The sequence below is a fragment of the Calypte anna genome, chromosome 26 (genome assembly GCF_003957555.1).
Source record: "Calypte anna isolate BGI_N300 chromosome 26, bCalAnn1_v1.p, whole genome shotgun sequence".
Lineage (NCBI taxonomy): Eukaryota > Metazoa > Chordata > Aves > Apodiformes > Trochilidae > Calypte > Calypte anna.
Genome location: NC_044271.1, coordinates 166,702 through 178,568, shown reverse-complemented (window position 1 = coordinate 178,568; position 11,867 = coordinate 166,702). Strand labels below are relative to the sequence as shown.

The 11,867-nt window shown below is 56.6% G+C and overlaps 1 protein-coding gene across 1 annotated transcript; it reads left to right on the top strand.

Moving 5' to 3' along the window:
* The first annotated feature begins 6,948 nt into the window (after positions 1 to 6,948).
* On the top strand, positions 6,949 to 10,036 carry PIM1 (Pim-1 proto-oncogene, serine/threonine kinase). Its single transcript, XM_030465622.1, has 6 exons — positions 6,949 to 7,234; positions 7,321 to 7,427; positions 7,528 to 7,578; positions 8,004 to 8,370; positions 9,214 to 9,390; positions 9,725 to 10,036. The coding sequence occupies exons 1-6, from the start codon at positions 7,153 to 7,155 to the stop codon at positions 9,880 to 9,882; spliced, it is 942 nt and encodes a 313-aa protein (XP_030321482.1). The 5' UTR covers positions 6,949 to 7,152; the 3' UTR covers positions 9,883 to 10,036.
* The last annotated feature ends 1,831 nt before the right edge of the window (positions 10,037 to 11,867 follow it).

Sequence of the window (11,867 nt, the reverse complement as noted above, 5' to 3'; positions counted from 1 at the left end):
CTGGTCCTCTCCCAACACCTCCTACTGGACATGGGCCCAGAGACCAGCAGAACCTCAGGTAGTCCCACCCAAGCTATGTTGCCTTGGAGCAGTATCAGAGCAGGATCCGAGCCCCTGCCACCATCCTGCCATGCCAAGTGCCCCAGGAGGGATCAGGAACTGGAGCCTGGAGCCTGCTCCACCCCGATACTGGGAATAATTAGATGATTATGTGATTTGGAAGCAAAGTGGAGCTTAATCTCTGATCTCGTTAGTCCATGTTTTACCATCTGCTTTGTACAGGCAGGAGATGCTCTCACCCAGGTGGTGCAGCCAGGGAGCAGTGATGAGAACCCCCTGGATCATCAGGACCTCGGTGCTTTAGGAAAGGGGTGCATCAGGACCCAAGCATGTCAGGACAAGTGGATGCCACCCAAGACAGCAGCTGTCACCCACGGGCGCCAGTCCCAGCCCTGATTCCTGGAAGCCAGGAGGGATCCGGCTCGGTGTGGAGCAGGGCTGTGCTGGGACTCCTCCTTTAACCAACACGGGCAGGAGACAGCAGTGGTGACCATCCCACAGTCCCCAGGAGCTGCCAGGAGGGAGATGTTGGGGTTCAAGCCACAGGGAGAGGTTTATTATAGTTCATGTGGGATAAAGAGGTGAAGGGATTGGAGCAAGGACATGCGGGGGGGGGGGCTGTGGCAGAGGAGGGGGTGGCCCCACATCTGGGCTCCTCAGGAGCTGGGGGGCAGCACCCTGGTCTGGCTTCTTCTGGCACACTGAGCCTCCCAGGGTGATGCTAGGGCAGAGATGGGCACCCAGAGGACCTCCCTGTCACCAAAGGGGCTGAGCCACCCCCATCAAGAGCCAGGTCCTTCTGTCAGGGAACTCACAAGGGACAGTGTCCCTTTGTCCCCATCACCCCAGGGGGAGGGGGGAGTGGTGGGTGTCCCAGTTTCCCACTGAGCTGCTCAAAGGGATGAAGGCCAAACCTAATTGCCCATCTCCTGTCCCCAGGGGTCACCGCTGTGACCCTTCCACAGGGAGAATCCATCCCTCCTCCAGCTTGGAAACAGCATCCAGCCTCCCAGGAGCCTCCTGGGAGCTTCCCCTTTGCCAGCCACAGACAAAATCACTCCACGAGCTCCTCAGCCGTGTGTCAGCTCAAGGCCTGGTTAAAGATGAAAGGGATTTCCCTGCTGACCTCCTCACCCCACACTATTTGCACCTCCCTGCCCGCACGCAGACATTTTTCCCATGCCCGGGGGGTCAGTGCCCTCCCTGCACTCCTGGCTGGAGCAATGTGGGGAATGTACCTGGGAACAGGCAGGGCTTTGCAGGGTGGAGGGGGAAGAGGAGAGCCAGGCAACCTCCTGTCCCCCATCGGGCAGCAAAATCGATTTTATAACCTTTAAAAGGTGCTTCACTCCTGCAAAGGCTCTGCAGAAAGAAACCTGTTAGACCAGGGCAGGCTGGGGGTGTCCAGAGGCCCCGAGCCTTGGGGACAGGTATGTTTTGGTGCTGGTCACCAGGTTGGATCCTGAGTCCCAGGGACAGGAGTCTCACCTGGGTGCAAGGTCTCTCCTGTTGGTGCAGATGCAGCCCCTCAGCCTCTTCCTAACACCCACATCTTCCCAGGCTTCCAAACGTATTTATCCTCTCTTTAGTATGGAACAAGACCATCTCTCTTCCCTCCAGCCCTGCAGGAGGACCATGGGCCCCCTGTGCCTCAGTTTCCCTGGGCTAAACTAGAGAGAAGATCCCATGGAAGTGCAGCCTGGCTGCCCACAGCATGTCCCAGTGTCACCATCATCCCAAGGCTGGCAGCTGGGTCAGATCCTGCAGCATCCCTGAGGCCTGCACTTCCACCCTGTGCTGATCCCTTCCCAAGTGTGGGGTCAGAGAGGGAGGATGCTGGGGAATAACACAGGAGAAATGGGTTTCCCTCTTTCTCCCCACCGTGACCTTGCAAAAAAAGGGGGAATGAAAACCAAGTGTTTGGGGATAAGATCTGGGCTCTGGCTCAGGAGATTGCCCAAGTCCAGGGGCTGCTCCTGTCACCCAGCAGGGTAAAAAAACCCATGTCCCCTGCACAGAGCCCTGTGTCTTCAGCTGTCCCCTCTCCCTGTCACTTTTTGGGGCACACAGGGGTGGCACAAGTCCTCCAGGAGAAGTGGATTTTCCTGCGGGTGCCCAGAGATGATCCATGCTCTGCAGCTCAGCGGGACTGGAGGGATGGAAAAGCTCCTGGGGCCATGGGAGGACATGGAGGGGAAGGCAGGCCAGGCACCCTAGGACATGCCACACACACCGGGGACTGGAGGGGCTGTTGGGAAGAGGGGGGAGGGATGGAAAGACCCCGGAGAGGCCGGGACCATCTCCCTGCCCTGCTCACCGCGGGTGGGATGCAGGCAATGTGTGTCCCAGTGTCCCCACTGTCCCCCCCATGGATCCCTCTCTGTCCCCATGGCTCTTCAACAAGTTTTGCTTGTAAACAGCAACCCCTCGGGTAACACTTTTAGTCCCTCACTCTCGGCTGTTATTTATCCCGACCCTAACCTTCCAGCCCCTTCTCCCCCCACCTCCTTTTTTTAATTTTTTTTCTCTGCGAGGCACCCCCAGAGCAGAGGAAATTCCTCAGCCCTGACGTGATGTGAAACACGAGCGGTTCGGCCCCAGCCGCCCCCTTCCCTGCCCCAACCTCGCCGGGCCATTTCCCAACCCAGGTTTCCCTACAGCATCCCCCTCCCCTTCCCCCCCCCCTCCCCAACCACCCCTTTCTGCTTTAGACATTGTAACCCGAGAGGCTGGAAATGCAGCTCCTTTCATCTTCCATTTCCCACATCCTGAGAGTCTGGGGAGAAGGAGCCCACCCAGATGAAGGAATCCCAAATATGTGGCTCCCTCCACCTCCCCGATCCCCCCCTCCCTTCTCCCGGGCCGCCCCCCGTGTGGCTCCATTCACAAAGCAGATTAGCCACGCTGCCGCCTCCCAGCGCACCTCTCCCCAAAAGCCTCCGCTAAAACCCAACACACAGACAAAAAATTAAATTAAGAAGCAGCTCCCAAACCTGCTCCTCCCGGAGTGTGGGGGGGGGTGATGTAGAGGGGGTGTCTCTGCATCTCCTGCTGCACACGCAGCTCCCAACACCTTGTGAACCACCAGGGATCGGCAACCCAAACCCCAGGGCTGGGTGTCGTCTTAGAGACCCCTCTAAGAGGGGCTTGGAGGGGTTTTGAGGTGCTTCAGAGAGGGTTTTTTCCATCTCTGCCCATAGAGATGCCAACTCTATGTCCAACTCAATGGGTCGTGTGATTCCCAAGCTCTCATCATGGCTTTTGGGGCTCAGCTGGTTCTGGAGGGACCTCCAGGACCCAGAGGGGGGGAGGGAGCACCCATCCAGCACCCTGCAGCGGTGCTGGCTCTCAGCACCCATGATCCCAACCCACTTTTGAGGGAGCCTAACCCCTTCGTGTCCCCTGTGGAGCCTCTGAGCATCCTGCAGGATGGTGCTGGTCACTTGCACTGGGGAACACACAGGGGATTTATTGCGTTTCCAAAGCCACCCCTGAGACACCCAGGTGCCTTTTGACGCAGGTGATGGCACCCTGGGGGTTGTCCCCACCGTGGCACCCATCGCCTGGCCGAGGGCAGCACCCGCTTCCTCTCCTCTGCAAGGCAGGGATTGCTTATGGAGGGTGGGTGACAACATCTTCCCCTGCCCCAACCAAGGACAATTTCAGGCTTTCCCCGAGGACCGGCGGGTCGGTGCCACCGCTTTGCCCCACGCCCTGGGCCAGCCGGTTCTGCGGGCGACCGAACCCGAGCAGAGGGAGCCGAGGGAGACGCAGCCAAGGTCACGCAATGACTCAAACCTCAGGGTAGGAAAACCACAGCTTCTCTGTGTCACGCCTTGAATGGCCCCGTAACCCTCCATCCCATCCCTTCCCTCCCTCCCTCCCTCCCTCCCTCCCTCCCTCCTCCGGGGATGCTGTCCCCTTGGAAAGGGGGGGGGGGGGATTCTCGTGGGGCTGATCTGGGGTTGTGCTCCCAGCTTGCCATTGACCTTGATATTTTGCCTGCAGGACACAGGTGGAAAGCTTCATTTTAACCTTCTGTGAGCAGCAAATCTGGTCCTTCCCCCCACCCCCCCCTCAACCCCAGGGCCTCCTGAGCTGTAAAACGCCCCTCTCACCCCTCAGGGTATCGCCCAGGCCCTCCTCATTTTCACCTATTTACTAATTATGCTGGCGGGGAAGGCGAGGTGGGAGGGTGGGAGGGGGGGGAAGGAAATACAAAAAGTAAACTGCGAAAGCACCACTGCAGCTCCAAGGGCCCAGCACAGCAATCAAGCGATAAAGCAGTAATTAAGCCTGATTATCATGCAAGGCAGCCCCGGTTAGACTGGAATGCCTCTGAAGAGCCCGAAAGCTGCCGGGATTGTTTGCAGTGCTGCAAACCCATCTTTTGATGTCTGCTGGGAACTCTTCTCTAGCCTCACCACCATGTGCCACCCTGGTTCTTCTTGGCTTTGGTACCGCTTGGGGTTTTTTTTCTTCCTTCCAAGCTTTTTTTATTTAATCTCTGAGCTACCAACTGCTCCTTGGAGAGCTCAGGCCAAGCATTAGGTTTGACCCAGGGGTAGGAAGAGGTAGGATGGGAAGAGGTGGGGATGGTAGGTGGGAAGAGGGCAGGGATGCTGCTTTCCAGCTAGGGCAGGATCTGGTGGGACATTCCTGTGTCCATGCAAGTGTGAGGTGTGCTAAAAGATGTGGCTGCTCTCCTGCAGCCTGGGACTGCAGCTTTCATCCCGAAGGAAGAGAGTTGGGAAAAGAAGTGACTCCTCAGGACGAGGGCAAAGTAGGTAGGGAGCAGGATGGGGTTTGTTTCATGTTGGCCTTTGAATGTCTGACACATCCCAATGGCCTCAGCTGGGCTGGCAGGGGTAAAGGTGAGTATGTGGGATGGCCCTAGGGGGAAAAAGTGGCTTCCAGCTTTTGTTTGGGGTCATGTGGGGAGCAGGGATGTCTAGGAGGGTAGGGGGGAGGTATTCTGGAAAGAGATGCATAGAGCTGGGAAGTGGGGTCACATCCCCCTCTGCACACCTGCAGCAGGGAGAAATTCCTCCCCATGGCCCCCAAAATGTGGTTGGGTTTCCCCCAACCCAGAGGGAATACAACCCCTCCTTGCCAGCAGGAAGAGGCCACTGACTCAGTCCCCTGGGGAAAGGAGGAGCTGGGCTGGTTTATGCAGAAGGATGATTCGGCCCCAGCTCATCCGGGCTGTAAGACACACGCTGCTCCCTTCGACGCTAATTAACAGGTTTGGGTAGAGCCAAAAAAAAAAAAAAGGTTGCACCTCCCAAGGAGGTCAGGAGAAGACAGCCCCCAGGAAAAGCCGGGCCACTCCCGAGGTGAGCTTTGTTTGTCAATATAGAGCCTGGGTTTCCAGGGCAGCCCCTTCGGTACCTTTCATCATCCCAGGAAAAAATTTGATAATGAGTTTTGGGGCCAGATGCTGAGTCACCTCATCCCATAGCTCAGCATCGACTGGCAGAACCAGTTGTCCCAAATATGCCCAAGCACCGGGTGGGAATGAGGCAGGAGAAAGGTGCTGCCCGCCCCTCCCCACCCTCAGCTTGCATCACCCCAAAATAATAACAATAATATAGTTAAAATACTTAAAAAAAAAAAAAAAGGCTGCTGCATCAGATTCTCCACTTTTCCTCAAATAGAAATGTCACCTTCTGGGTAAAACCAAAGTAGGGTTTTCTGGGTTTAGGTTTGCAGTTGTCTCAGGGCCTGAAAGAGGATGTGCCACGTTCTTGGGAAGTCTAAAAGAGGCAGTGGTGGTGATGAACCCTTCCCGGCTGAGCCACAGCTCCATAGCAGACTCTGGGGCTTGAATTTTGGTTCTGCTTTATTATTTTATTTTTTATTAAAAATACAAACAAACTAAACCAGCCCAACACTAAAGGAGTGGGGAGCTCACCAGCATTTCCAGTAAACCCCATTCGATTTCAAGCAATTCACCCCACAAGTATGTGTGGGATGCTGGGAACTCCTGGGAGCCCAGATGGGCTTCGTCTGGAATTATTCAGCTCCCGGTGGCTGGAGCTCTTTGCTCTACATGCTAATAGAGTGAGTAATCAGAGACCTCCATCCAGTAAATTATTTATCTTATCTCTGGAACTCGGGAAAGCATCTCAGCCAGCGACTTTTGTGGAAAAAAAAAAAAGTTTGTTGTTTTTGTTTTTTTTTTTAAAGCTATTAGTCAAGAGTCCCCAGCTGCAATCCCCACTTTTACTAGAAAAGGGAAAAGTTCAGCCGCTGCTTTGCCCGCGATGAAGTAATGCGAGGCGAGTGGGCAGGATGGGGTCCAGGGGATGCCGAGCACCGCCGGGAAGTTGGGAGATTGCAGGGAAAACCGATAAATAAACTAAAAAAATAAATTAAACAAATAAAACCCGGGGATTTTCGCATGGACGTGGGAAGAAGGGACAGTCCGGCTGGGTTCTGGCCGCGGGGTCGCTGAAACAGCACCGGGAGAGCCCGCTCCGGGCGTCCCGGAGAGTTCGATCGGGGGTTGGGTTCCCTCATTCCACCCCCCCCCGCCCCTCCCGCGTCCGTTCCACGCGCTGTCACGGCCCTAGCAACCGCGGAACGCAGCGGGACAAGGACGCGGCAGCGGACGGTAACGCTTCGCCATGTCTCGCACTCTCGCTTTTTCACCCCCCCCGACCAAAAAAAGCCGCCCGTGGGCAGCCCCCCACCAGCCTTTGGCGCCTTTTCCTTCCCGCCACGTCGTGGCGCGCCGCGATGGCCACGCCCCCGCGCCCCATCCCTATTGGCTGAGGCAGCGCAGGGCGGGACGAGACGGGGGGGGGTAGGCGCGGAATCGCCGCCCCCCGGCTCTCCCCGTCCCGCCCACGGCCCCCGCTACTCCCGGGGCCGGCTGGGGCCGCCGCGCCACACGGGAGCTCGGCCGTGCGCGGAGCAGCCGAGCCGCCGCCGCCGCTCCCTGCTGCCTCCGGCCGCTTACGCTCCGGGCTCCCCCGCCCGATCACTGCCCCTCGGCAAACCGACCGCCGGAACCGAGCCCCCCACCGGTGCCCGGGTCCGGTTCGGGAGGTGCCGGGTGCGGCCCCGAAATCGGGCGAGGGAGCCGGGATGCTGCTCTCGAAAATTAATTCGTTGGCCCATCTACGTTCCGGGACCGGTGGGGAGCTCCATACCGCGAAACTACAACCAGGTGAGGGAGATACGACCCGGTTTTACTCGACCCGGTTTGGGTTGGAGCCTCGGGCGGGAGCGTTAACGGCCCGGTTTGGCCCGCAGGGAAGGAGAAGGAGCCGTTGGAGAAGCTGTACCGGGTGGGCTCGCTGCTGGGGAGCGGCGGCTTCGGTTCGGTTTACTCCGGTATCCGCCTGGCAGACAGCATCCCGGTGAGTGGCGGGGCCGGGGCGGAGAAGGAGGAGGAGGAGAGGGGGGGGCGGCGTGTGCTCGGGCCGCCGTGCTCAGCCCACCGCTCCCCTCGGCTTGCAGGTGGCCATCAAACACGTGGCCCGGGATCGCATCTCCGAGTGGGGCGAGCTGGTGAGTGATGGGGCTACCGGGAGGACCCGGGGCATTGAGGGGTGGGGGTGAAACCGAGGCCGCAGAGGGTGGAAACCAAGACCCCTGGTGGGGGGAGCAGGAGTTGGGGTTACGGGGGGACGTGGAGCATCCCGCGTGTGGGGATACCCAGCAGGGGTGGGACTAGGCAGGGGGGACACCCTTTGGGTGGGGGAATGCCCAGGACCGGTGGGTCTTAGCAGGGGGTCACCGGAATGTTTCTGGGCCGGGGGGGCTGCCCAGCACTGGGGGGTTCAGCAAGGGGGCACCGGAATACTCCCGGGGCGGGGGGGATGCCCAGCACTGGTGGGAGCGGGCAGGGGGGGCACCGGAGCATCTCGGGGATGGGAGGTACGGGACCACCGGGGCATCCTGAGCCTTGCTGAACCGTGGTGGTCCCTCCCCAGCCCAGTGGCACCCGGGTGCCGATGGAGATCGTGCTGCTGAACAAGGTGGGCTCCGGGTTCCGCGGCGTCATCCAGCTCCTCGACTGGTTTGAGCTGCCAGATTGCTTCGTGTTGGTGCTGGAGCGTCCGGAAGAGTCTCAAGATCTTTTCGACTTCATCACGGAGCGAGGTTCTTTGTCGGAGGAGTTGGCCAGGGACCTTTTTCGCCAGGTGCTGGAGGCCGTGCGACATTGCAACAACTGCGGCGTCCTGCACCGCGACATCAAGGACGAGAACATCATCGTCGACCTCGCCACCCGTGAGCTCAAGCTCATCGACTTCGGCTCCGGCACCTTGCTCAAGGACACGGTCTACACGGAATTTGACGGTGAGCCCACAACCTGCGAGGGGGATGCTCCCGGGACCGGGCATTGCACGACCCAACCTGGCTGAACCCGGGTGGTTTCCCACCCCCCTGCTTTTGCTGGAGGAGGAGGAGTGTGGGGGGGTTGTTAATTATTCAGCCTGCTGCCAAGTTGCTTTTTGGCACAAGGGTGGATGTTGTGAAACGGGAGCCATCTCCTGGCCCTGCCGGCAGCCTCCGCCACCCACCCTGCCCCGGGCTGGGGCGGGGGGAGCCAGCGCGACAAAAGCAAACACCCTGGGGGGGGAGCAAGGCTTTGGGGGGGGGGTGTTGGTGTTGCAAAACCCGTGTGCTGGCCGGTTTGGTTTGCAGGCACAGAAGAGCTTGGGGCTGCTCTTGTTTGCTTGGGATTATAATTTTTTATATATTTTGCGGGAGGGGTAGGGGGGTGGGTGGGTTAGGGCGTGGTTTTCCCCACCCGTGGGTTTGTTTTTGTTTGTTTTTGTTTGGTTTTTTTCTTCTTCTTTTGCGTGTAACGGTCGGGCTGTCCCCGGGCCCGTGCTGCCCTCTTCTGGTACCGGTGGCTTTTTTTTTTTTTTTTTTCTTTTTCCTGGCTTTTTTTTTTTTTTTTTTTTTTTTTTTTTACAACCGAAAGTTTGTAAACAAGAGTCACGTGCCGGCGAGGTCACACTCTGTGCGTGTCTGTCCCCTCCTGCCACCTGCAGTGCCCCCTCCATCCCTGGGGATGCCCTGTCCGTCCCCTCCTGCGCTGCACCCTCCATCCCTGGGGATGCTCTGGGGAGGATCCAGAAGCAAGACTCGCACCCACACCCCCCCCATCCTGATGAGCTCTGTCTGTATCCACAGGCACACGGGTGTACAGCCCACCCGAGTGGGTTCGGTACCACCGGTACCACGGCCGCTCGGCAACCGTCTGGTCCCTGGGTGTCCTGCTCTATGACATGGTCTGTGGGGACGTCCCCTTCGAGCAGGATGATGACATTATCCGGGGCCAACTCTTCTTCAGACGACGGGTGTCCTTAGGTGGGTACCTGGCCCCACGGTGGGGAGGGATGATGTGGGTTGGGAGGTGCCTCAGGCCACCTGAGTCTCCTGGTCTTGTGGCTCTGGAGGAGCCTGACCTGCCAGGATTAGCTGGAGGAGGTGAGCATGGCCCATGAGAAGGGGTTGATCACCCATGGTTAGCTGGAGGAGGTGGCCCGGGTTCTGTCACAACTTTTCCAAGAGGAAGAATTGATTTGGGTGGTTTGGGTGCAGCTCTGAGCACACCCAGCGTGGTCTGGGCACTGCAGGCAGTGGCACGAAGCTGGCAAGAGCCTCTTCTGACTGACCCCTGGTTTCTGGTTTCTCTCCTCAGAGTGCCAGCATCTCATCAGGTGGTGTTTATCCATGTGCCCCTCGGACAGGCCATCTTTGGAAGACATTTTCAACCATAATTGGCTCCAGGGCATTCACCTGCCTCAGGAGACAGCAGAGATTCACCTGCACAGTTTGATCCAGGGGCCGGGCAAGTAGCAGCCCCCACACATCTATCTCCTGGCCAGAAGAAGCAATGAACACCAAACTTCTTCCTTGTGACTCCAGCAGTGAGCAGGGATCACCAGATGGGAACACACACCTTGTTCTGGAGCTCAGGACTGGTCTTCAAGGCTTTGGTGGCCACCATCCATCCCAGCTCTCCTGGACTCCATCTGACTGACCCTGTCTCACTTGATGTTTTTCCAGTAATTTTTTTTTTGATTGTTTGTTTTGGTTCTCTTTTTGGAGGCTCTCAAATGTCTTCCTGACCTGCTGAGTTGGGGACCACAACAGAATTGGAGACATTCTTGCAAGAAAAGCTTCAACAGGGGGAAAAAAACTGATTTTTTGGTGGGGTGGGGGGTGGTGGGCAGGTACCAGAGCTGACTGGCTGTCTCTTCTCTGCTGTCACCGTGCTCGAGTGCCTTCAGTTGCAATCTGGACTGTGCTGGAGGAAAAATACTTGAATTTTCCTACACTGCTGCTTTTCCAAGACTTGCCTGGGTATATAGTTCCTTTTTTCCCTTATCCAAAAGAAAACTGGCCAGAAGACATTTGGGAGCCCAAGCAGGCAATGCTTCACCTCCCGTGCCTCCATCTCACATGGATTTTCTGGGGTTCTTTGCTTCCCTGTGCCCCCCCCAAATGCACAAACAATGCAAACCAACAGAGCTGTAAATGTGTACAAAGTTCTATAGGAGCAAAGCTTGATGTACAGTTGTTCATAGTGATAAGATCTTACATGTTTGGGTTTTTTTTTTTGTTTCTCCCCAGTTTTGTTATTAATTTATTTTCATGAATTTATTTTTGGTTTTGTGTTGTGTTTGAGCTTTTTTTTTTGCTGTGTTTTTTTTCCTTTTTTTTTTTTTTTTTTTTTTAAGGAAGAGTTCTAGCTGGTAGAATAACTTATTTATTTATTTATAATTCACCTGGGTTTCCAACCCCACATCTTGCTTCTACAGCTGCTGATTTCCCCCCCCCCCTTTTCCCCAACCCTAGTTTCCCATTTGGGTTTTCCCTCTGTGTCTCTCCTGTGTCCATCCCTGGGTCCACAGCGTTTCTGGCAGAGGTGCAGAGCAGTTCCCTGCTCCCCAGCTGTCTGTACATAGTTCTGGTCACTGTTTCCTTGCCACCTGCAGATGAGTTTTGGGTTTTTTTGTTGTTTTTTTTTCCCCCCTTCTCCACGGGTGTCTTGGCTTGGGGCTGGGGAAGGGGGGGGAGCCAGCCTGGGCTGTGTGTGCTGTTCAGTGTTACATGTAACCAAGTGTTTAGCTGGCAGGTTTGGTTTGGTTTGGTTTTTTTGTTAATAGTTAATATTGTACAGGGGGAATTCAGATACCTTATTTTTTTTATGCGGTTTTAAGTAAAAACAAACCACTTGATGTGATGGGAGATGTCCCTTTCTTGCTGGGTGGGATGAAGGATGCTGGGAACACACTGGGGACCACAGCTACCACGGGGACTCCTGATTTGTCTCCATCCCAAGCCAGCTCCAAAGATCCAAACCCAAAGCAGCATCAACCATGCTAAAAGGTTGGATCCAGCCTTTGGTGGGGTGTTTCCAGCCCCAGCTGCTCCTGGCAGGACTCCTGGGAGAGATCAAAAGGGTGTGGAGCCCTTTTTCTCGTTTCTATTCCTCCGCAGGCTGGTGCAGAGCATGTGCTGGGGACAGGGAGTAAACAAAGATCAAAGCAGCCTTACGAAAGGCCGGATGTTGTCAGCCAAATTAAATTTTGGTAAGACAGATCCTGTTGCTCCGGCTCTGTTGGCAAGAAGTGGGTGTTGCATGTTGGGTGCTGGTGGGTGAAGGAAGCCACCAGTGCTGTCCCCACCTCCGGCCACAGAGGGAGAGGAAGTCGCTCTCCGGATTACGAGAAGTTGGTCACTACCAGGCAGCAGTAAACTCAAAAGTTTTATCTTGAAAAATGTCAAACCCCTCTTGCCAGCTCTGCAGCACTTGGGTTTCAAGGGTGTTGTGTGGT